The 22,076-nt window shown below is 39.5% G+C and overlaps 2 protein-coding genes and 1 long non-coding RNA gene across 5 annotated transcripts in view; 1 reads left to right on the top strand and 2 right to left on the bottom strand.

The window, feature by feature from the left end:
• The window catches only part of si:dkeyp-23e4.3 (rho GTPase-activating protein 7), a 134,812-nt gene extending 131,692 nt beyond the window's left edge, over positions 1 to 3,120 (top strand). For all 3 annotated transcript variants that reach the window (XM_021321968.2, XM_012873408.3, XM_012873409.3), the window contains 2 exons: positions 1,491 to 1,664; positions 2,330 to 3,120. In XM_021321968.2, the coding sequence (XP_021177643.2) occupies positions 1,491 to 1,664; positions 2,330 to 2,438 (283 nt within the window). In that variant the 3' untranslated portion in view covers positions 2,439 to 3,120. The remainder of the gene's footprint in view (positions 1 to 1,490; positions 1,665 to 2,329) is intronic.
• On the bottom strand, positions 1,424 to 9,663 carry LOC110369194. Its single transcript, XR_002428797.2, has 5 exons — positions 9,315 to 9,663; positions 6,388 to 6,537; positions 4,881 to 4,943; positions 2,456 to 2,530; positions 1,424 to 1,823 (listed from the first exon to the last, which is right to left on the bottom strand). It is a non-coding gene; the product is annotated as an uncharacterized LOC110369194 (long non-coding RNA).
• Positions 9,664 to 13,416: 3,753 nt separating this feature from the next.
• The window catches only part of rars1 (arginyl-tRNA synthetase 1), a 35,502-nt gene continuing 26,842 nt past the window's right edge, over positions 13,417 to 22,076 (bottom strand). Inside the window, exons 14-15 of the mRNA XM_036142802.1 lie at positions 19,426 to 19,673; positions 13,417 to 13,692 (exon numbers count right to left, since the gene is read on the bottom strand). Coding sequence (XP_035998695.1) covers positions 13,583 to 13,692; positions 19,426 to 19,673 — 358 coding nt within the window. The 3' untranslated portion in view covers positions 13,417 to 13,582. The remainder of the gene's footprint in view (positions 13,693 to 19,425; positions 19,674 to 22,076) is intronic.

Genomic DNA, 22,076 nt, shown 5'->3' with positions numbered 1-22,076 from the left:
GTGCAAAAATCTTATTCCATTGATAGATAATCTTATTTACCCGTCCAAATCAAGGACAGATATACTCATTATAAGAAAATTTTACTTTTTAGTTCAGTTTTTGCAGTGTAGGGGTAATTGGCAAATAGTCTTACTTAGCTGCTCAAATCAAGGGAAAATACATTCATTTCAAAAAAATTTACTTTTAGTTCCCTTCTTCCAGTGTAATGTTTATGGAATAAAATAATTAGACTATGAAACAAGATTAAAAACCACTCTGATGTGGAAGAGAGGTGAGCTGCTGCTCAGGGCTCAACCTGACAAGATCGGGACTGATAATGGAATAAAATACATATATAAATGTACCTTTATGGCAGCTTCATAAACTTTAAATAACCCCCTGAGAAAAATGGAAAATCACAACAGTGTTAGAAAAATAGAGAAAGAAACAAGACGTTGCAGCGATGTCCTCAAGTTACTTGGCTCTGTTCGGTAAACATGATGGGAACTAAAAGTAAGTCAAATCTTCCTGAAATTAGTGTTTTTTTCCTTGATTTAAACAGGTAAATAAGACTATTTGCTAACGGAATAAGATTTTTGCACTTAAAGTAGTTACATTTCATCTCCATCTTATTTCAAGTGCAGTATATCTAAGTATCTTACTTTACACTGCAAAGACTGACCTAAAAAAAAGTAAAATGTTCTTAAAATTTGTGTTTTTGTCCTAGATTTGAGCAGGTAAATAAGATTATCTGCCAATAGAATGAGTAATTTGACCCCTAAAATAAGATAATTAGACATCCTGCACTTGAAGTAAGATGATGGACATGGATTGTTCCTATTTTAAGTGCAAAAATCTTATTCCATTGGTAGATAATCTTATTTACCCGTCCAAATCAAGGACAGATTATAAGAAAATGTTACTTATTTTTAGTTCCGTTCTTGCAGTGTAATGTTTATGGAATAAAATAATTAGACTATGAAACAAGATTAAAAACCACTCTGATGTGGAAGAGAGGTGAGCTGCTGCTCAGGGTTCAACCTGACAAGATCGGGACTGATAATGGAATAAAATACATATATAAATGTACCTTTATGACAGCTTGATAAACTTTAAATAACAACGAGAGAAACAATGGAATATCCCAAAAACCAAGATAAACAACTACAGCCGTCCTGCTGTCACACGTTGTTGATCTGAGGAAACATCCAGGGAGTGGCTCAGACCCAAGACCGCACTAGGAAAACCCTAATTAAATAATAGAAAACTAGAAAAACTACACGTATTTGTTTTGTAGACATGACAGAAAAACTGTCAAAGAGGGTATAACAGCAGAAAATAAATGAATAAAACACTTTAGAAATATCTGGATGAGAGATTGTTTAAAGAAACCTGACCGTTTTCAGACTAATTTTAATCATGAGTGGTTTTTGAGAATAATTCTATCAGCTTTACGGATTAAAAATAACTCTTCCTCGCTGTAAACATGTTCTGTTCTTCTCCTGGTCAGAACCTGGCAGGCCGATCCGTCCCGCGGGCCTCTGTACCTGTCCTCCACGTCCACTGAGTGCCCTGAGGTCCAGGCGGAGGGGGTCAGGGCCCACGTCCACAGCTGCCTCTACCTGCTGGAGCCCACAGGGGCCATCAAGACCCGCCTGACGCACCTCTGCCGGACAGACCCCAGGTACCAGCGAACGACGACACGTTACAGATGCTAGTCAGTGAAATCAGAACGAGCGAATCCCTCAGCAGGACACAGTTGATCAGATTATTTCCATGTTTCTACCAGACATGAATGCCTTCACCCTTTCATTTCCTGGACCTCGATGCCGCTCCGTCCCTCCTGTGGATTCATAATATTAGCTGCAGCATCATTTGGGGGGGCTTGTTATTTTTTTTTTTCTAAGATGAGACGGCAGATCCACAGAGTCTCAGCGGAAATTAAAAGTGTTGTGGATTCAGTGGGGGAAAAAAAAGCTCCTTATTTAGTTTTCCTTCCACACACTCGGGTTACGTCGTCTTTATCTGCACTGTTGCTGCTTTAACCCTGATTCATTCAAATACATTCTGGCTCTTTGTGTTTCCAGCAACTCATCCTCATTGTTTTAGCTGAATGTAGGAGAAAACAAAAACTGCTTTTTAGCTCAACTACAACTATTCCTAAAAGTCAGCATCTCCCTGATCCTGTCAGGCCTTTATTGGATGATTCATTTTCTGTTTGTTAAAAGCATTTGTTGCAGATGCCGTTACCCTTTTAAGCTGCCGTCATGGTCAGATATTAGCCTAAAACCGATGGCTTTAAAACACTTAAAGCAGAATCTACCTCCTAACTGTGTCTTTTTTTTTCAGGGGACGGTCTCAGGACTGGCACAGAAAGGTGAGCGGACGCCTCCTGGCCTCTGGTCTGTTGGCCATCAGAGACTCCTTCAGAGCGGACTATAAGGAAACTAAAATATGAGTCTTCCTCCACCGTACCTGCCTCCGTGTCCCGAACATCAAGCGATGAAGTTCCTCTGAAAATGTTTTTGGCCGCTTATGAAACGCCACTTCCTGCAGGCAGAGGAAGAAGCAGGGGAAATAACCCGGCTGCCCTGGACAAAGACAGGAAATGAGGACAAATAACTGCAGGAAACAGACATTTAACCCCTCCCCTCCCTCCCAGATGCTTTGCTTCAGGGGATTTGAACCAACAGCCGCCACAAACAACAGAGCTAAGACATTAGCTGAAACACTAGCAGACCAGACTGAAGAATCTGTTCGGTGGTTTCCAGCACAAAGTCCGACTAATCGTGGAGGACGAAGGACAAGAGTCGGGTCCTCCACCTCCAACGTCAACGTGTCTGTCCCCGTCCCAGACTCCACGATGCGCAGACTGGGACCTGATTTTTATGTACAGGCGCAGCTGAATATTTCCAAACGTGTTGTGAAGACGGGCGACTTCTAGAACGAGGCGGATCTGCAACGACAAAAACAATCTAAAAGCCATGCTGTGGTTATTCTAACTCCTTATCTCTGATTATTTAACTTAATGTTAAATCCAGATGTTTTTATTTAACTGTCAGCTTTCAGAAAAAAAAAAAATGCGAGGCCTAAATTAATCAGTGCCAAACAGCTAATTAAAACGTTTATTTCTCTCTGAACCCGCGTCTTGGTTATTTTTTTTTTTTTTTCCTTTTCCCTCCTCCTCCCCCTCTGAGACCCGATTTGGTGCCAAACAGATTACTGACGGTAATTTCAGAGGAAGCTGGAGGAAACAGCAGGAGGAGTGAAGAAGAGCTGCGTCGCTGAGGAGAAGGAGATTAATACTTCTGGCAGAGTGAAGACTTCCTTTAAAAAAAGAAAAAAAAAATGACAGTCTTGCATTTTTCCTGCTCACCGCCCACTTCTGTCATTTACATAAAACACATTTACATTTTTTTTTTATTCATCAATGAACTATAGACAGTTAAGGTGAGAAGAAGTCCTGGTAGCGGCGAGGACTACACGGTGCTCTATAAACAGGAGAGATAATTTATGCTAATTCCAGCAGAAGGGTGTGCGGGTGTTTAATTCCTGAGAGGCAGAAATGTGCTGCTCCATCTGGAGTTAAACACCATGAAACGAACTGTGGCTGAACTCCAAGGTTAAGCATCGGGTTCAGGAGGTGGAGACCGAAGAACAGCAGAAACAAGTTTTTTATTTAATAAATACCAGCAGTAAAAAAGGTATAAAGTACCTTTTTTTCTCCTCTGAGTGAACTGCAACGTTTAGGCGTTTGCAAAACAACTCAAGAACTGTTTTAAAACTGGAAGAAACGTGCAAAAGGTTCAGAGATCAACGCCTTGCTCAAGGTGGGACAAGACAAAAGTAATGAATGTTGGTAGGAGGTGGAAACAAAGTTATCAAATTTATAGTAAAAGATTCTACAACTACGCCACCTGGTGGTCTAAAACCCTCAACTGTGTGTAGAAGATCTTCAGAAAGACTTGGGCTCCATCCAAATACCCTTAATTATACCTCCTAGCTCCTGTTCCTTGACCTTTCATTGGGTCAACAGTAAGAACTCTATCATGGGGAGGAAAGGAGCTCCGGACTGCTGTGCCGATGACGACAGCCTTTAGCCAAAGCAGAAGTGCGTTAGCGGCCGCCATGATAAGTGCTGTCTGAATAGTGCAGTCAGTAAGGAAGGATGTAGGAAAAGAAGCCTGTATGCTTCCTACTGTGGCTAGTTTTGCCTAAGAACCTCACAACGTCCCTTACCGGCACCAAGAACCCTTCAGGTATCCCACAATCCCTTGCATAACATGACGTATCAGCACCTGGATTTGACTAGAATCATCCGTGTGTGTTTCTGTAACGTAATGACGGAGTTAAAGGCTGTCCGGATTCAGCACAGCAGTCTGAAGCTCCTTTCCTCCCCATAATAGAGTTCTAGCCCCATTTTTATATCCCTCTCTGCAGACGTAGAAGCAGACTCCGAGGATGTTATCTTGTTCTCTCCTTTTGGCACCTTCTCTTCCTTTTAGCATCTTTTTCTCTTCACCTTTTCGTTTTCGCGTCCATTCAACATGAAATCGTCTCCACCATAGTCACCTGACATAAACTAGTAAAATACTTTTGCAGCCGGGCAAACCTGAGAATACTAACAAACTGGAGGCCTTTGCCCGTGAAGGACTGGGCTACGGTTCCTCAGATACCCGACCAGAACCACATCTGGAGCTGCTGAGTAACAACGATGCTCAGCATGAGGTGGTTGGACAACTTTGATACCATAGTGGTCGTTAAAAGTGGGATTTTTGTGTTTTATTCAGAGAAACTACTTGAAACATAAGCTGCACTAAAATACATAACTTGTTCTGGGTTGACCTCTGTTGCAAACAGCTGCTAAGTTTTAGATTTTGGATAACTTTGAAGAACTTACTGTGAAAGACGAGGAGGCCGCCGCTTTGATCTCTCAGTGCTGAATATTTGTCTTGTTTCAGATCTAGTGGAAGGTTAAAAAAGACAAAGTGTCAGCAGGATTAAGACAAACGTTTTAAAAAAAAAAAAAGAACAAAGATCCTGAAATTACACCCAACATCAAATATACACACCACAGATTAAATCGGCCAAAAAAAATAAATAAATAATAACTTTTTAAATACCCCAGGGAATAACAAAATTTAATTGCCAACTGTTTGAACAGAACTGGAACTGAAAAGGTTTTGATTCATGATCTGCTTTGGACTTTATGGACTTAATGCAACAAGACTTGATTTAAAGCGGTGGTGTCAAAACTTTTTGCCAAAATCATAGAGTCAAAAGCACTCGAGGGCTTCACTTATTTTATGTATTAATTTGCCCGTACAGTCGTATGGTTGTCAAATAACCAACGCTGCAGTGCGTTAAGACTTAACTAATTATTTAAGCACTCTGAATTCAGGCTCTCATATGTTTGGTGACATTTGTTGCTTTATGCAACATAAAATCTTAGAAAATATAAAAGAGGTGGGAAATTTGATAAACTACAGCTAAGTTTTTTTATTGCCAAAACAGAGGCAACCTTTTAATATAAACCTTTGGTTTTGATATGGAAATAATGAGTGTTTTTTGTTTTTCTTGTAGCCGAATAGACTAATGATTTGGGGTCTATGTTTGCTATGATCCTAAACTAGAACGTTTTAATTTTTCTCTGCATTAATTGTAAGCTATATCATTATCACCACATTTATCACTGAGGATTGCTGTGACAAGCAGCCACAGAGATACAAACTCTGCTCTTCAAAAAACATCCAAATTCAAAATGGCTGTCGTCAGGACATTCATTACATAAAGAGTGTGATTTTTATCACTAAACTGCACAATAAAAGCATTTAATCACATTTTAATTGATATTTACTGATGTTCTCAAGGAACCAACATTGGAGAAAACAGTACAAATAAATTTTTTCTGACAATCCTGTGTTTTTTCCAACATTAATTGGAATTTATCGTTACCAAGATCCAAATTATTAAAATAAGACATTTTTTACTATGATGATAAACAGTACATTAAATAGCTACCCCCAATTCATAAATTAATTTATACAAAAACATTGTCTGCCATCCACTTCATGATTATGCACTACTTTGTGTTCGTCTATCACATAAAATCCCTTGACAAAATGTGAAAATCTTGACTATCTTGGTAATGTGAAGCACAAAGCAGGCATTCGGTTACTAAAAATGTATAAAATGTTGACCTTAGTTGTGAAACGGCAGCATTAAAGTCAGCAGAACTGCATTAAACTTTCCTTTACACTGCAAGGCGTCGCCCCCTTGTGGCCACCAGGCAGAATGTCGCCTGAAGGCTCAGCAGAAACCTGCTCTGATATTTCTACAAACTGCGACCTTTAAAGAAAAGTCTTTGTATAAAGTAAATTCATTTATGAGTGGAACTGTGTATTTACCTTTTTAATCTCAACTAGCACCGCCAGGAGGTCCCAGGAAGCTGCATCTTCCTCATCTCAGCCAACTTCCTCGTCTCCATCCACTCCTCCGCAGGAGGTAGCAGAACGGCATTGTGGGTCTTTCTCCTCAAACAGAACACCATCGTCAATCTGCAGCGCAGAAAAGTCTAATTAAAACCCAAGACGGCCCTTTGAAAGCCCCGTGAATGTTTCATGAAGCTGCTAGGAGGTCCTGAGATGAGCTATAAGGTCCTGGGACATATGGTGGTGTAGATATTTCATGAGCCTGAAGAACTCTAAACAACAACGGTGTGACTTGTGAATCACTGCTTCATGCAACTTTAATACGAGTGGAAGTGTAACACTGTCAGGTGGCAGAAGCAGACTGAACAATTAGTGTCTTCCAGGCAGCCTCGGAGTGTCTGTGATTTATAATTAATTTGGAACGGGATTGTCTGCCTCGCATTATGAAGTTCTGCTAACAAAGCCGCTGTACTCACAAAAGTCCTGGAGGAGGAAAACTGCAATTTCCCCGTTTTATTTTTATTATCTAAAACGCATCCCCGAGTCAAACACGAGTTTCTGTACATCGGAGACTGGGATGCAGAGCGGGCTGGGAGGACGGTACTGGAAAAAGCAATTAGTTTAAATGCACGCAAACAAATGTTACTAATCCGTTTAGGTCCCTGTGTGAAGCCCCTCCATGCACAAACGTTTTCTAAGGGCTGAAGTTTGTAGATGATGAAAAAGTCTAAGTTATGGAAATCAAGTATAGTGGGAGGAGAAAAAAAACGGGAGTTAGAGCAGATCAGACAAAACAGATCTGAGGTCAGTGCGGCACATCCAACATTAGAATATATCCTGATTTCACCAGAAAAACAAAGATGAACAAACAAGGGGACAAATATAAGATGGATTATAAAAATGTGACTCTACTGTAGCTTTAAGGCTGCAAGTCATGACTTACATAAGTTCTACTATGATACCGGTGGTGGAATATGTTAAAAAGTCTAAAAAAAAAGGCATTCTTACAAACTAAACTGTCATCTAAAATTAACATGGCAAGAAACCAGTCAAGCTCTTACAGTTCAGCACATCTGAACTACGCCGCCTGACTAAACTATTCACACCCCTTGAACATTTAGACGTTTTGTCACATTACACAGACACAAACTGATTTTTACGTGACGGACCAGCACACAATACTGCTTTACCGGAAGCTAAACAGTGGAGGGTTTTCTAGGTTTCTTACTAATCAAATTCTGAAAAACAGAGTTGCATTTTGTTTTCACGTCTCTACTCTGATAACAGACGAACGTGGAAGAAAGCGCTCCGCCAAACTTTTATTCTGTGGGGGATGATTGTTCACGGCTGGGTCAGGGAAGCTTGATGCTGCTAGAAGATGGTCAACCCTGGAAGAAAACCTGTTATGGGTCAGAAAGGACTACAGACCAAGGTGGCGCTTCATCGTCCAGAAGGAAAACACCCCTAAACATGCAGGAAGAGCTACAACGGAACGGTTTTGATCAAAGCATAACTCTGTTGGAATGGCCTAGCCAAAGTCCACAAAGCAATCTCAGGCAAAACTTGAAAATCCGGCTAATAAAGGTTCCTCCATGCAATCTGACTGAGCTTGATCTATCCTGCAGAGATGAATGAGCAACAAAGATGCTTCGCTAAGCATTGACTCAAGGCGGTTTGACAACAAATGCAAGCCACCGTTTTCAGATTTTAATGTATGACAACCATCCATCACTACTTAGTGTTGGTTATTGTCAAACTAAACAAATAATTTCCCAAAGAATTGCCAAACTTCACAGATTAATGGCACTTAAAGCAATATATTGATGAACAAATCCCATCTGCACTACTTTGCAAACATGTTTAAGTACAACAAGAAAATAATGCAGATCAATTTTCTGCTGCTGCTCTCGACCTCTTTATCTTCAAAAAAGTCTAAGATTATATGGACCAAGTACTTTATACTGCTGGATTCATTACTTTAAATATGGAATTTCATAGCCTACCTGTCAGCTTATTGTGGGACTGCTTTGTTAAGACATTCATCGACACAGCAAACAAAAAATGTAACAAAAATGAAGAAACCGTAAAGGGTTGTGAAAATCGTGCATCATTTGTTTACAACTAGTTCACAAATGAATAGAACATTTCCAAGTCTGATACATTTGTGAATGCTTAAATCAAATACCATACCATTATCAAATAGTACAGGATTGTAGATGTTTTGCTAGGGCTGGACGATAGAGGGAAAAAAAGCATATTGATAAAATAATTTTCAATATCGATCAATATGATTTCTAGCAACAAATTAACATGCATTTTAAGTGCAGCCCAGGCCATTTAATGCTGTTGTTTAGTGATCTATTTTTAGATACAGAACACACAAACAATTCAATCTAAACCCTTTATTCAACAAACTTTTTACCAAATTTGAAAGTTTTTTAAAAAGAAAAAAGAACGCATGGTGTCTTAACTCTTTGAAGGGGTGGAGCTTGGTTCATGGGTCTGTGTTTGTGATTGGTTGGGAGGATGTAATGATGGTGATATTAATTAACATTACAGACTAGAATGCTAAATCAATGAAAACTGTTAATCTAATTTACTTTTTTTCTATCATCGATATACGTTATCGATTGATATATATTGTTATTGAATTATTGTCCAGCCCTAGTTTGTGCAGCTCCTGACAGCACATTTCTCTTGTGTCTTCCTGCCACAGTTCTGGCAAGTCACCCGCTCCAATATGGCGGCGGAGATAACGTATCAACTAGCCATCGGGTGTAGCTAAGTCGAGGGCTGAACGTTTCCATTTCGTTAACGTCCACCCTAACGGTCGTTAGCTTGCTGTCTGTTAAGCTAGCCTCAAAGTAAACGTTTCAAGACAAACTTTAAAATATTTAACAAACCTGTGGCATTTATCTGCATTCTCCTGACGAGGCGGCCTCTTCTCTTTGCTGGTGGTCTGTCGTAACCAAGAGACATTTTCTCCACGAAATGAAAATAAACATCCGTCTTTGGGGGCTTTTTAAGGTTTAGATTTTTTAACCAATTAATTTTTGCTTCCTTATCCTCTGGGAGTCGATGGAGACTGTAGATTCGCGGACAAGGGCAGTCAGCTTTTCTCCTGGGTTCAAGGCACTCGTTTAATTTCCTCAAACACGGACAGCCCTGAACTCCAGGACATCTCTTTTCTTCATCCAAGCGCTACTTTTACCCTTTAGCTTTAACCAGAGACTAACGTAAACACCATTCCCCCCCGATAAGATCAAACGTTTACCCGTCTGAACTACTACTTCCGGTGCGCGCCGGAAGTTTCGCACCTGTTAACAATGGCGCCCAATGGCAACCGCCTCCGGAAAATTGTGGATAGTGATTCGCAATTAAACACCACTAATATTCAGGAAAAACAAATCAATATCTACAAAAACATTTGCTTTCCTTACCTGCTGTATGTTGTGGATAGAAAGATGGCGTCCGAATCCTAGTTGTGGGAACTTGATGCCTGGGAGGCTCTGTAAACTCACCAAAGATGACACCTTAACTTTGTGAATGTATAAATACCCTTCAGCTTTTTTTCCACATCAGTAACCAAATGTAGACTTTCGGACAGTGTGTACACCCTGAAACCAATCAAAGCAGCTGTGGCTTTTGCTGCTGTCATCATGGCGCTGACCTTCCAGAAGCTACCTAGCCTTCTGATTGGACTCTTTCCTGCCTCATTTCAGTGATTAATTCACCCACTTTAAGTAACAGTTAAAGCACGACTGGGTATTGAAGTGTGGGATTAAACTGTGACATTTCAAAAATATTTTTTTTTTCTTTTTCAAAGAAAATGTTGTATATTTTGGGATAAACTGCAACCATTAATAAACAGCAAGGGACAAGAGGGAAGCACATTATTCATTCTAACTCTTAAAGAAATGTTTTCCTTTCTGACGGAAGTTTTCCTGGGTGTGTCGCCTGGGGTCCGTTCTTCGTACGTCGCTAACTCAGTTAGCAGGATTTCATTGTTGACGATTTGGCATGATCTTGGATCGTTTGGTTCTTCGAAAGACATCCTGCACTTGTTGTCATAGCAACATGTGCGCCAGCTTAAGCCTGCTCGAGAGCAGGCTTATTTCATGTAAACAAGATTAGATCACGGCTGTATAAGCGGAGGAGATGAGGAAGTCTGTCGTATACATGTCCATTTTTACGACAGCAACCTGCTGCAGAAGATGCAAGAATAATTTGCAGAGTTTTTCAAATTAATCGCGTATTGCGCAATAGACAGGATCCTTTAGCGCAGCGCGACAGTGTAATTGTAGAGAGATTTTTCTTGGTGGCTGTTATAAACAAACAAACATATCATTTAACATTGGCTTTTAAAGAGGAAAAAGTGGTGTTGGAGCCATAAATCGAAAATATTTAAGTTATTTGTATGATGGTTTGCTTTTTATTTTTATCATATTCAGTAAGAAGATTTGTTCGGGCCATTTTATTGTGAAGTTTAGTTTACTTTGAAAGGCTTGCTTCCTGTCGAGCCGTATATTGTATTAGAAAAAACTATGGATGGATTATCTAGACACGGAGCAATACAGTTTTACCGTGTAAACTGTGGATGACTTGGAAAAGGAAGGTTTTCATTTTTTATGGATAAAGATTTTTTTTGTTAAAATTCCCAGTTTGCACGTTAGTTCCCGTCTCTAAAGAATGACACTGAAATTTAGATCTCTTGACATAACAAATGCCTTTTTAAAATAAAGTGTAATAATTAAAGGCTACCATTTTGTAGAATATTCTTGTATTTCACTTTTACTTGTCCCCATGTTCTAGTGGGTCCCGTGGAGGCTCTGATATAAAAGAACAAAGTTAATATGAAATTATTAAAATGCAAAAATTCATACTGTAGAAAGTGATAGGAACATCTACCATGGACAGTATTTATGCATTAATTTGTCTGCTACTTTTGCCAGCCCTCTCTCCTGGCTTAAGCAGACTTTGAGGTGTTCCCTGTCGTTTTAATTAATGACTCAAATTCGGCATAACCTTCCAAGCTCTTGTTCTGCTGGGAGAAAAACTGTGGGCGTTCTTTGGCCATGCTGAACAGCCAATAGCAGCGCTGCTGATCATTGTTTCTACTATCGATACATTTCCCCTTTTAAACAAACGCATGAACGCGCAGTTGTCTCAGATAACTCAATCCAGCCATACTAATCATAAACAACAGGTGTGTTCGAAGAACCCAATTAGCCGGATCATGATTAGCCGGATGAAATCATCTTGGATGTGTCATTTGATCTTGGATGTTTTAAGCAACGTACGAAGAACGGACCCCTGGACTTTACATGTTCCCCACCTGCATGTGCAGGCTCTCTCCGGTTACTCTAGCTTACTCCCACATACAGTCTCTATGAGCGTCTGTAGGATAGTCGTTTATCCTCTGTGTAGAATGGGGACAACTTTCCATCCTGAATTTGAAGTTTGATGATCAGTTGGAGTAAACTCACAGGGAGGCTGAGAGTTGTGATCCCTGGATAGCTGGAACACACACCCGCTGGTCCCCATTCTTAAAAATTATCACAATTAACCTGCCTAGAACCCGGGCCGTCTCAAAGATAAAAACAAAACAAACAAAAAAAACTCAGATTCAGATTGGGGAGGCCAATCCTTCCAATCACCCTCCCTCCATCGTGCAATCATTACCCACAGGGGCACTGAAGTGAAGTCCCCCAGGACCACAAGGGAATCCCCAGATGTCACCCCTTTCAGAGCACTGTCCAGAGACTCCAAGATGGCCAGGAAATCTGAACTGCTGTTCAGCACATAAGCACAACAGTCAGAACCACCCCCTTTTGAGGAATACAGTTCTCTCACTAAGCCAGAGGCTTGTGAGTATTCTCACACCTGCCCGACACACCTGTCCCTGGGCAACCCCAGAGGAAGAGAGTTCACCTCCTGTCTGGGAGCTGGTTGCAGAGGCCACACTTCCCAACTTTTTTACTCTTGTCTGACTAAAACAAGAAACAGTTCTGGTAGATTTCTTTCAAAAGATAAATAAAAAAGATTAGATATAAGTACGTTTACAATTTTTTCAAGGCCATATAATTAATTACAAAAATACTGCTGCAACTTAGCAGGTTGTGTAGCAGCTATAATGGATATTGAAATGGGAAGTGCTTGGTGACCATCCATCTGTCCTGTACCCGGTTGTCTGAGCAGAGCCTAAGGGTAAGAGGAGAGGGTACACCCTGGGCAATTCAGATTTTTTGATGGTTGGAGGACGAGAGGAAATGTGATAAGAAGCAGGAGTGCGCAGAGAGAATATCAAAACTTCACATTGAGAGATCCAGGTCAGATTAGAAACCAGGACCGTCTTGTTGCAAGACAACAATGCTACAAACTACACCACAATGCAGCATGGAGATCTGATTCATAAAAAGGGTTGTGACATTAGGAAAAGTTCTTGCTTTTCTAACTGGGAAGTAAACAAAAAAATTGCAGTTCTGACAAGTAGAATGCATCAATAAACCCTTAAACATTTTCCAAAGGTAAAAAAAAAACAATGTTGGACAAGGCATGTTGCAGCAGTGGAAGCCAGCTTCAGAGAAGTGGTTGGTATCAGGGAGAGGTGTAAATTACCTTCTGATCTACGAGTGTAATTGTGCGAGACTCAACAGCCTCTGCAGTTACACCTGGGGTTAAAATCGAGAAAAAAAAGAAAAAGACCTTGGCAGCTCTTGTTTGTTTTGCTTAATTTGAGCAGGTGTTGGGCGACCTTTCATTTCCCCAGGTGTAAAAGCAAATCCTTCAGGGCTGGACATATTTATCCAGGTGTTGTCTCCAGGGGTAAATTTGTCCTGAACGGAACTGCAGTCTGTAATTTCCCTCCTCTTCACACCTGATCTGAAACGAGGAGGGAGACCTTTCTAAAAGCTGGTAGCTCAGACAGTTGTTTTCCTCGGCAGAAAGGAAAATGTGAAACATTTCAGTTTTAGAATGGTTCTTTATTAAAAAAACAACAAAAACAATCCTTCACCTGAGATTTAATTTAATTAACCAGACTTTAACATTTGCTTTCTGTATGGATCGATCGGATAGATTTGATGAGAATTTACAGCCCAGTGAGTGTATAGTCAGAACCGCTCTTGTTTCAGCTGAAGTAGGGGGGGGGGGGGGGGGGGGGGGACTGGATTCACATCCTATGGACAGGGTTGATGCCCAGGATATCGAAGCCTTTGGCCATGATGGAGGCAGTGGCTTCACACAGCAGCATCCTCCACATGTTGATTTTAATCACCTCTCCTGCAGACAAACAGAAGCAGAGTTATTGTTCTGCTCAGAATTTCATTAGGCCTGCTGTTCAGAAAGTTTTGCCTTTTAAAGTTGCGAAGAAACAAAAACAAAGCGCAAAACCGTGTTTTTTTATTTTATTTCTTGTGCAACTCTGTGGAGCCCCCTGCAGTTTACACCCACAACAACGCTACCCCTCCACACCTTTAATGTTTATAGCATGGGTGTATTAAAAAAAACATTAATCACAAAAAATGTCATTGTGATTATTTTAAACAATAAACTAAGTATTAAATATTTTAATTCAACAAACTAGTTGACTTTTTTGTGGCAAAGGGACGTGTGCACCCAAAACTTAAAAATATAAAAGGTCAAATCTTTTTTTATTTATTTATCTTTATTTTGTGGCATCCGCTGCCTTTATTTGACAGTAGGGTGACAGGAAATGGGGGTGAGAGAGAGGGGGAAGACATGCAGCAAACAGAAAAATGTAGTCAATTCTCAGCAATAAGAACAGGATTTGGGCCACTCAGTTATATTTGTTGCATTTAGCCAAGTTTAACTAATTAAAAGCAAATCTGGGAGAACAAAAGTCTGCTTTGGAGTAAAAGTAGATAGATGTGGCTCTATTTACTACTGTGAAATTTAGGGGCAAAAATTAGGTTGTCAAAACACAAACATGTTACATCTAGCATGTTCCCCAAACTGGTCATTAACAATATTCCCTAATTAAAAATAAAATGTCTCCATCAGGATCAACCTCCTTTGCAAAAGGGCCAAATTTGTACAATTCTTAAATTGGAGTCAGGGACCACACGAAATCAGTCCAGGGGCCCTCAGGTCACACTCCTGGTTTAGAAAACCTTTCAAGTCTACCAATCTATACGTTTCTGGGATATGAGTTCAGAGAGCAAACCAATGTTTCACATCAAATTTTAACCTGAAATCCGATTTTCCAGATTTTTGGGTCCTTCAAATTGAAATAAAAAGAAAAAGAAAATCAAAGCTGAGAGTTTTACCTTAAAGCGAAACTGTGAAAATGTCATTTACGGAAAAAAAAAAAAAATGTTTTCCTAAATAGATTAATAAAACCCACCATTTTTTAGAGGCTGTCTTAAACGAGGCTGATTCAGAATAAAACTCAAGGGTTTTTACACACAGCGCTGCATATTTATAGGCAACAGCAGGTCTTATTAATCCTGCTTTCATTAGACAGGAAAACCTGTTCTTTACTGGGAGTTTACACAGCATAAAGTTGATGCACAGGTGGGACCTGTTTTTGGCTCAAATGTGTCTAAACTTTGCCAAGGTGTGAAGGAAGACCCAAATTGTTGCTGCCCGATGAAAGGGAATCAAGCCTGCCAAAAAACGGAAACTGCTCAAACACCAGTGTCTCCGTCCACAGGGAAGCTAGCTTCAAATGGACTTAACGAGAGACGAGCCAAAAGCCTTCTGGAGAGAAGATTCATGGTTAAGGCGAGATGAGGATGATGCCGTTTGGTCACCATGACAAGATGGAGGTGTCAACGCGAGGCTGTCAAGCCTAAGAACACGGTACCAACTGTGAAGCACGGTGGAGGCAGCATCATGCTGTGACGCCATTTGTCTGCACCGCACAAAGAGACTGGAATAAGATAAGTAAAAATGTTTATATCTGTAGCACCTTTCAGGATAAAAATTCTGACAGTGTTGCATTAAAAGAAGAAAAAACACATTTTAGAAACAAAATAAAAAAACAGAGAAATCACATAACAGCAAGTTTGAAAAAATGGCTTTAAAAAAAAAAAAAACATGAAGTACAAAGATCTTAAACTTGGAGCAAAAGTGCTCCAGTCTGCGGGCAACGATGGCAGAAGGCGTCACGCCTTCAGTCCTGACAGAATGATGCCAAAAGCTTTCTGATGGGTATAGAAAGCACTTAGTCCAGGAGAAACAGCCTAGTGAAATTTTATACTAATATTTTTTTAACATGAATTTATGCTAGCATGCATATGTAAATTTAACCCTGTGCAGAATAGAGGAAATCCAGGATATGTTCATCTCTGCTCCTAATTATTGTTTATTAAAATAAACAACACAGGAAAATGTAGACACACGTTACACATTCTTAGTTTAAAACTCTTGGTTTTAAATTCTGTACATACAAATGTTTTTTTTTTTTATATATTCACCTGTGCACTGTGACTTTCTCCTGCATTGTTTACATTTCAATTGTTTTACTTTTAAATCAGTGCTGCACCTTATACTATATTTTAAATCTACGGTAAATTACAAGCTGTATTCTTGCACTAATGCCCTTGCACAATCAATTTCTGCACAAAGAAATGGTTTTAAAAATACTCACCTGTACACTGTGACTTCTCTTGCATTGTCTACATTTAAATTGCTTACTTTTAAATCACTGCTGCACCTCATACTGTAAATTTAATTCTAATTTTACAAGCTGTATGCAACGAAATTTCGTTCTGTACGCACTCTGTGCATACAAAATGACAAATAAAGTTGTCTAAGTCTAAAGTCTAACATTTGTTTGTATATTTGAATATTTTCCTATTGCTGAGCGGTTATCACAAGGAGTTTCACCGAAGTGATTCAAATGAGTTGATATCAGGTCCAAACATGCAAACAGAATCGGGTTAGATTCAAAGTTATTGGACCGACAGTAAAAGTGTGGCGGCCTCCTTGTAGTTTTTAGACCTTCAGACACAGAGGAAGCAGGAGTCCTTAGAGTCAAGATTAAAAACACAAAACGGTCAAACATCACCAGAGAACATGACAAAAGGTCAGCAGCATCAATGAGAAACGTAGAGGGACCTGACAAACTCATTAATACAGAAACCGAGGTATAAAATCAGACCTGAATCATGTGTTTATCCTAAAATTAAAGCATTAAAATGTTCTGAAACCACAATAAACTATTAAAGGCTGAACAAAAGAGCCAGTAGAAATGAAGTGAAACGTTCAGGCCGATTGCAGAGATGAGAAACGAGACAAATGGTCAGGCACCGCCATACGATCAGAGGTGAGGAGAAGTCAGATTTAACGACGCCATTATCGGCTGACACAAAATAAAAATCATGACCCAAACATTCAGAGCACGAAAAGCGTCCACCCCATCAGGTCAGAACCGCGTGACGGAGCGGAAACCCGGCAGCCCGTAAACGAGCAGCAGCGGGTGCGTTAACCAGAGCGCTCATTAAAGGGACATGAGCATCGAAGGCCAAAGATGGACAGCAACCCCGGCGTGTAATTTACACAAACAAGGCGACGCATCAACGTGAACAGAAGAACGGCGCTGGATGTGCAAAAGAGACGCCAAAAGTTCAGATTTTACACACATCAATGCTTTGCATGAGTTGCTGGAAGGAGTTCAACGAGCGAATGAAACACAAACACAGATCATCCTCAATTGGATCTGGTTGAAGGAAAAATGACAGGACAAAAACCCTTTTATACATCTAGTTTAAATTATTTGCAGCAAAGCAGTTAGGCAGGACACGCCCTCCAGTTTAAACAAGACATCAAGTTTTTTAGAGCTAAATCACAGGTGCTGGCCTTCAATTGCACCTCTGATGTAAATATGGGATTGTCCAAGGAATAATGTCCTCTGCACAGATGGGACCAAGGTAGAAATGAAAAGCAGAATATTTAGGAAAGAAATACTAATATTTCAGCATGAAGCCCTCATACCACCTGTCCAACGTGGTGGAGGAGGGTTCTTGGCTTGCACTGTGCCCTGAGTTGCCATGCATGCTAACAGTATTGTTATATAGGCTAATGCTAACTGATTTTCTTTCCTTTTTTTCTTTTTTTTTTGAAGAAAAAAAATAGGAAAAAGAAAAGAAAAAACTGATTTTCACAGCCAGGTATTGTTGTTTTCTGGTTCTTTGAGCTAAATGAGAAGCTCTAGCCCAATTGTTCATACCAGGAGAATTCATTTTAACTCAATCATTAACTCTTAGATGTCAGCAAGTTTAGCATGCTATAGCCACAGTATGTTGTGGTTTATTTCAACAGTTTAAAACTGCAGTGTGCATCTTTTACTGTACCACGTGGTGAATTTCAGGTTAGCTTGCATCTTTTCTACAAATGTGAAAAATTACAATAATAAGCTTTGAAAGTTGCCTTTCGCAAGTCAATAGTTAGTGTTAGCATGATAGTATCAACTTCGGACCAGTTATACTGTGTGTTTCCCTAGATAGGAACCTCACAATTTTCCTTTTTTTTAAATTAGACCCAGGCATTTTCAAAGAGTCTGTATATGACATTATCACCTCTGGACATGAGCATTACCAAGCTACTGTTGACGTTAGCATTAGCATACTTTGTCAACTTGTAATCTTAGCATGCTAAAGTTACTGTGAAGTGTATTTAAAACAGTTTAGAGTTCAAATTTTTGCACTAAACTATAATTGTGCCTGGTGATTAATTTCTAGTGTACTTCTTAACATAAGTTCTAAATGTTGGTTCAGTTCTTTTAGAACAAATGTAAGTTCAGCATTTTGTTCAGCTAAGTTTTCTAACTTAAAAAACAGATAATTTTTTTCTGCCCCAACATTAAACCTTAAATAAACATGTACAGTTTATCTTCATCTTCAAGATTAAAGCATACTAATTGCTTTCAGATAGAGAAAAATGCAACAAAAAGCAGCTTCCTACTGGAGTTACAGCTTGTGCACTGAGAATTAGCATAATAAATCAGCTTTAAGCCTGAAGTGCTCACACTCCAGCACGGCAGGGATAAAACACTTCCAGGAAGAAGGACTAACATACGGCGCACAGCTTTTAGTTGAAACCCCACCAGAGTGAGACCTCCTGCTAATCTACAGACTCACTTCCAGAACGCTAAAACATCTATTTTTAAAACCGAACAGCTGAGGACAGTTAAAGAAAGAGGATAGAGATCTGTAGATCTGTTACTGCTTTTTTTTTTGTTGTTACTATTAAAACCACCAAAAAGCTTCTCAGATTTTGCCAACAAAATTCCATCATCTACTTTTGTTTATATTTTATTGCCATTTCTTTACATTTAACCCATAATCCATGTCCCCAGCCTTTTTGGGGAACACACAGAAAGCTGGAAATGTTATCAAATCTAAGAGGGGAGCCTATATAATACACAGAAAAAAAACATTTGCAGACTTTCTGCGCTTAATTACTCCTCAGTTAGCATTTATATGTTAAATTGTCAGGACGATTGGATGGATAAATGGATGTAAGACTGAGTTGGACATATTGGAGGGACATATGGAAAATTTGGTGGAAGGATGATTGAAAGATGGACAGACGGGTTGAATTATGAACCGATGTACAAATTTTTACAACACAGACAATTTGATCACTGCAAAAAGGGAACTAAAAGTAAGTAAAGTTTTCTTGAAATTAGTACATTTTTCTGGATTTGAACAGCTGAATAACACTTTTTGTCAATGGAATGAGTATTTTTATCCCTAAAATAAAATAAAAAGATATTCTGCACTTGAAACAAGATGGAGATGACTTGTTCTTATTTTAAGTGCAAATATCTTATTCCATTGGCAAATAGTCTTATTCACCTGCTCAAATCAAGGAAAAATACAAAAAAATGCAAGAAAATGTTACTTATTTTGAGTTCCCTTTTTGCAGTGTTAAGGAATAAAGCCTGGAAGTAAATCTGCTTCCATGTGCCTATTCTGGAAAATCCTTAAATCCCTGATTTTTCCACTCCGTATGGTATCCCTGCAGTTTGTATGCATGGAGGCTCACCTGTCTGCCGGTCCTTCTCCACACAGTAGCAGCTGTCGTAGAACTCGGTGAAGGTGGTGGCGAGTTCGTACAGGTAGTCGCACAGCGTGTGCAGCAGCAGGTCATCCAGGATCTTCTGCAGGATCTCCGGGAAGCGCAGAATGCACTTCCCCAGCTTCCACTCCTTGTCGTGGTCCAGCAGGATCTCCGTGGTCTCCGCTGCCTTCTTGATCAGGGTCTCGTCGAGGTTGGCCAGCCGGGCGATGGACCTGATGAGAGATCAAAAAGCTAATGGATATATTTCAATGTCGTAACATGAATACGTCCATTCACTGTTAAGCATATCCAAAAAAACGCATAATCTAGTCTAAAACCCAAATAAATGCTCCGATCAGATTTAGGGATTTCAGATTTTGTGTCTCATTTCCTCTGACTCATGAGAGGTTCATCCGCCCACCCTGAGCAGGCTATTGATTGACAAATCCTCACCCCTCCCTGCTTGAAAAAACCAACTACCAGAAAATCAATCTCTGCCGGGCACCTCGCCATCCAGATTCCTACACCTCCAGGGAGCTTGGAGAGGAAAGGGATCAGCATCGGGGAGACTAATCCTCTGCCACAAGCAGTGAAAGTGTACTGAAAGAGGGACGTTTTCCAACCGGACAGAGAGGAGAAAGTTAAAATATTGTACTTTTTAAAACTTTGGGATTTCATGATAAGCACAAAGAGGGGATTTAACAGAAGAGTAAAGCTCGTCCACACGTGAAACCTGAGTGAAACTCGCTCAGAGCAGCGAGGTTACGTCAAAAAGTAGACGTCAGCTCCTTTCCTATTATACGAGGCCTAAAAGAGACGTTTCTATCTAATCATCATCAGCATAACATTATTTTGAGCTACTACTGCTTTAGTTGAACTATTCTTTTACCAAAGTAAAATTATAATATGACAAACTATATCAATGATTCTTTTATTTTTTATTTTTTTTTTAAATCAACAGTTGTGTGCAAAAGCTTGATTTTTACTTCTCTTGGCATAGTTAGTTAATTTAAACTGGCTGGTTTGCTGGCAGATGTTTTTTTTTTTTTTAAAGTTTAGTTTAATTATCCAAACTGGGTCCAGGTTAACCTTTAGGTATACGGCTGGGCGATATGAACCAAAAATAATAATATTTTTAGGCTGAATACCGATATATGATATTTATCTCAATATGTTTTTCCCTTTCATAAAGTAAAAAAAAAGAGGAATCTTTGAATAAAGTTTTATCCAAAATGTCTCACAGGTTAATTTTTTTTAGATAAATATGAGAAACAGCTGAGAAATAATCTACTGGAATACATAAAAGCATAATTATAACGCAAAAAGGTAATTTTTCTTTCTAAAAAATATCGATATATCGCTATGCCCCATTTAGGTCTTCACACTGCAAAAAGAGAACTAAAAATAAGTAAAAAGTTTCTTGAAATGATTGTATTTGCTCTTGATTTGAGCAGGTAAATAAGATTACTTGCCAATGGAATGAGTATTTTTACCCCTAAAATAATATAATTAGATATATTGCACTTGAAATAATGATGGAGATGAACTGTTCCTATTTTAAGTGCAAAAATCTTATTCCATTGGCAAATAGTCCTGTTTACCTGCTCAAATCAAGGAAAAATACATTCATTTCAAAAAATTTATTTTTAGGTCTATTATTGCAGTGCACCTACCTGGATTTGTCAAACAAATGAATATCTTTCACTTAAATCTGAGGTGTTTTAGTTGCCACACGTCTGACTTGGATAAATAGGTGATGGACAGGCGCCTTGACGGCTGCTGAGGAGGTGTTACAATGATTTAAATCATGTGTGCTGGAGCAAAGGGACAACTAAAAACACAGGGCAGTGGGCCCAGAAGGACCAGGACCGACGAGTGACGCACCGCAGCAGGAACTGATGGGCTTAAACCCTGTAGTTGTTCAGAAAATGGCCGCAAAGGACTTCCCTAACTTGTAAAAACACGAGATTCTCCTTGGATCTTCACCGGGTCCATTGGACTTTCCCATTTCCCTTTTCATCCTACCAGAAACCAGCAGCCATCCTCAACCTGATGCTCAAACAGGCAACACATCATAGAAACTCCAGCTCCTGAAAAAGGTTAGGTGAATGTTTGTTCACATTAGAGCCTGTTTGAATCATTTTAATCATGTGTGGAGCAGAGACATCTCTCAGTAACAAGCAATTATTCACAAAGGAGAGCTCAGCCAGGTGGACAGAGCATCTCAACCTAAATGGGCACCATTACTCCAGTTTCCACCCTCTTCTTCCCTTTTTTCATTTGTTTTAAAGACAACTGCACTGCAAAAACGGAACTAAAAACAAGTAAAATTTTCTTAAAATTAGTGTATCTGTCCTTGATTTGAGCGGGTAAATTGGACGATCTGCCAATGGAATAAGACTTATGCACTTAAAATAGGAACAACTCATCTCCATCATCTTATTTCAAGTGCAGGATATCGAATTATCTTATTTTAGGGGTGAAAATACTCATTCCATTGGCAGATAATCTTATTTACCTGCTTAAATCTAGGACAAAAACATACATTTTAAGAACATTTTACTTATTTTTTTATCCGTTTTTGCAGTGTGGGTGTCCTGCTGTAAAAGACAGATGCTCAAAGAAGTGCTGAGAAT

Source organism: Fundulus heteroclitus, chromosome 11 (genome assembly GCF_011125445.2).
Source record: "Fundulus heteroclitus isolate FHET01 chromosome 11, MU-UCD_Fhet_4.1, whole genome shotgun sequence".
In the NCBI taxonomy this organism is placed as follows: domain Eukaryota; kingdom Metazoa; phylum Chordata; class Actinopteri; order Cyprinodontiformes; family Fundulidae; genus Fundulus; species Fundulus heteroclitus.
Note: the sequence above shows the minus strand (reverse complement) of the source record. Positions and strands in the feature narration are given on the sequence as shown.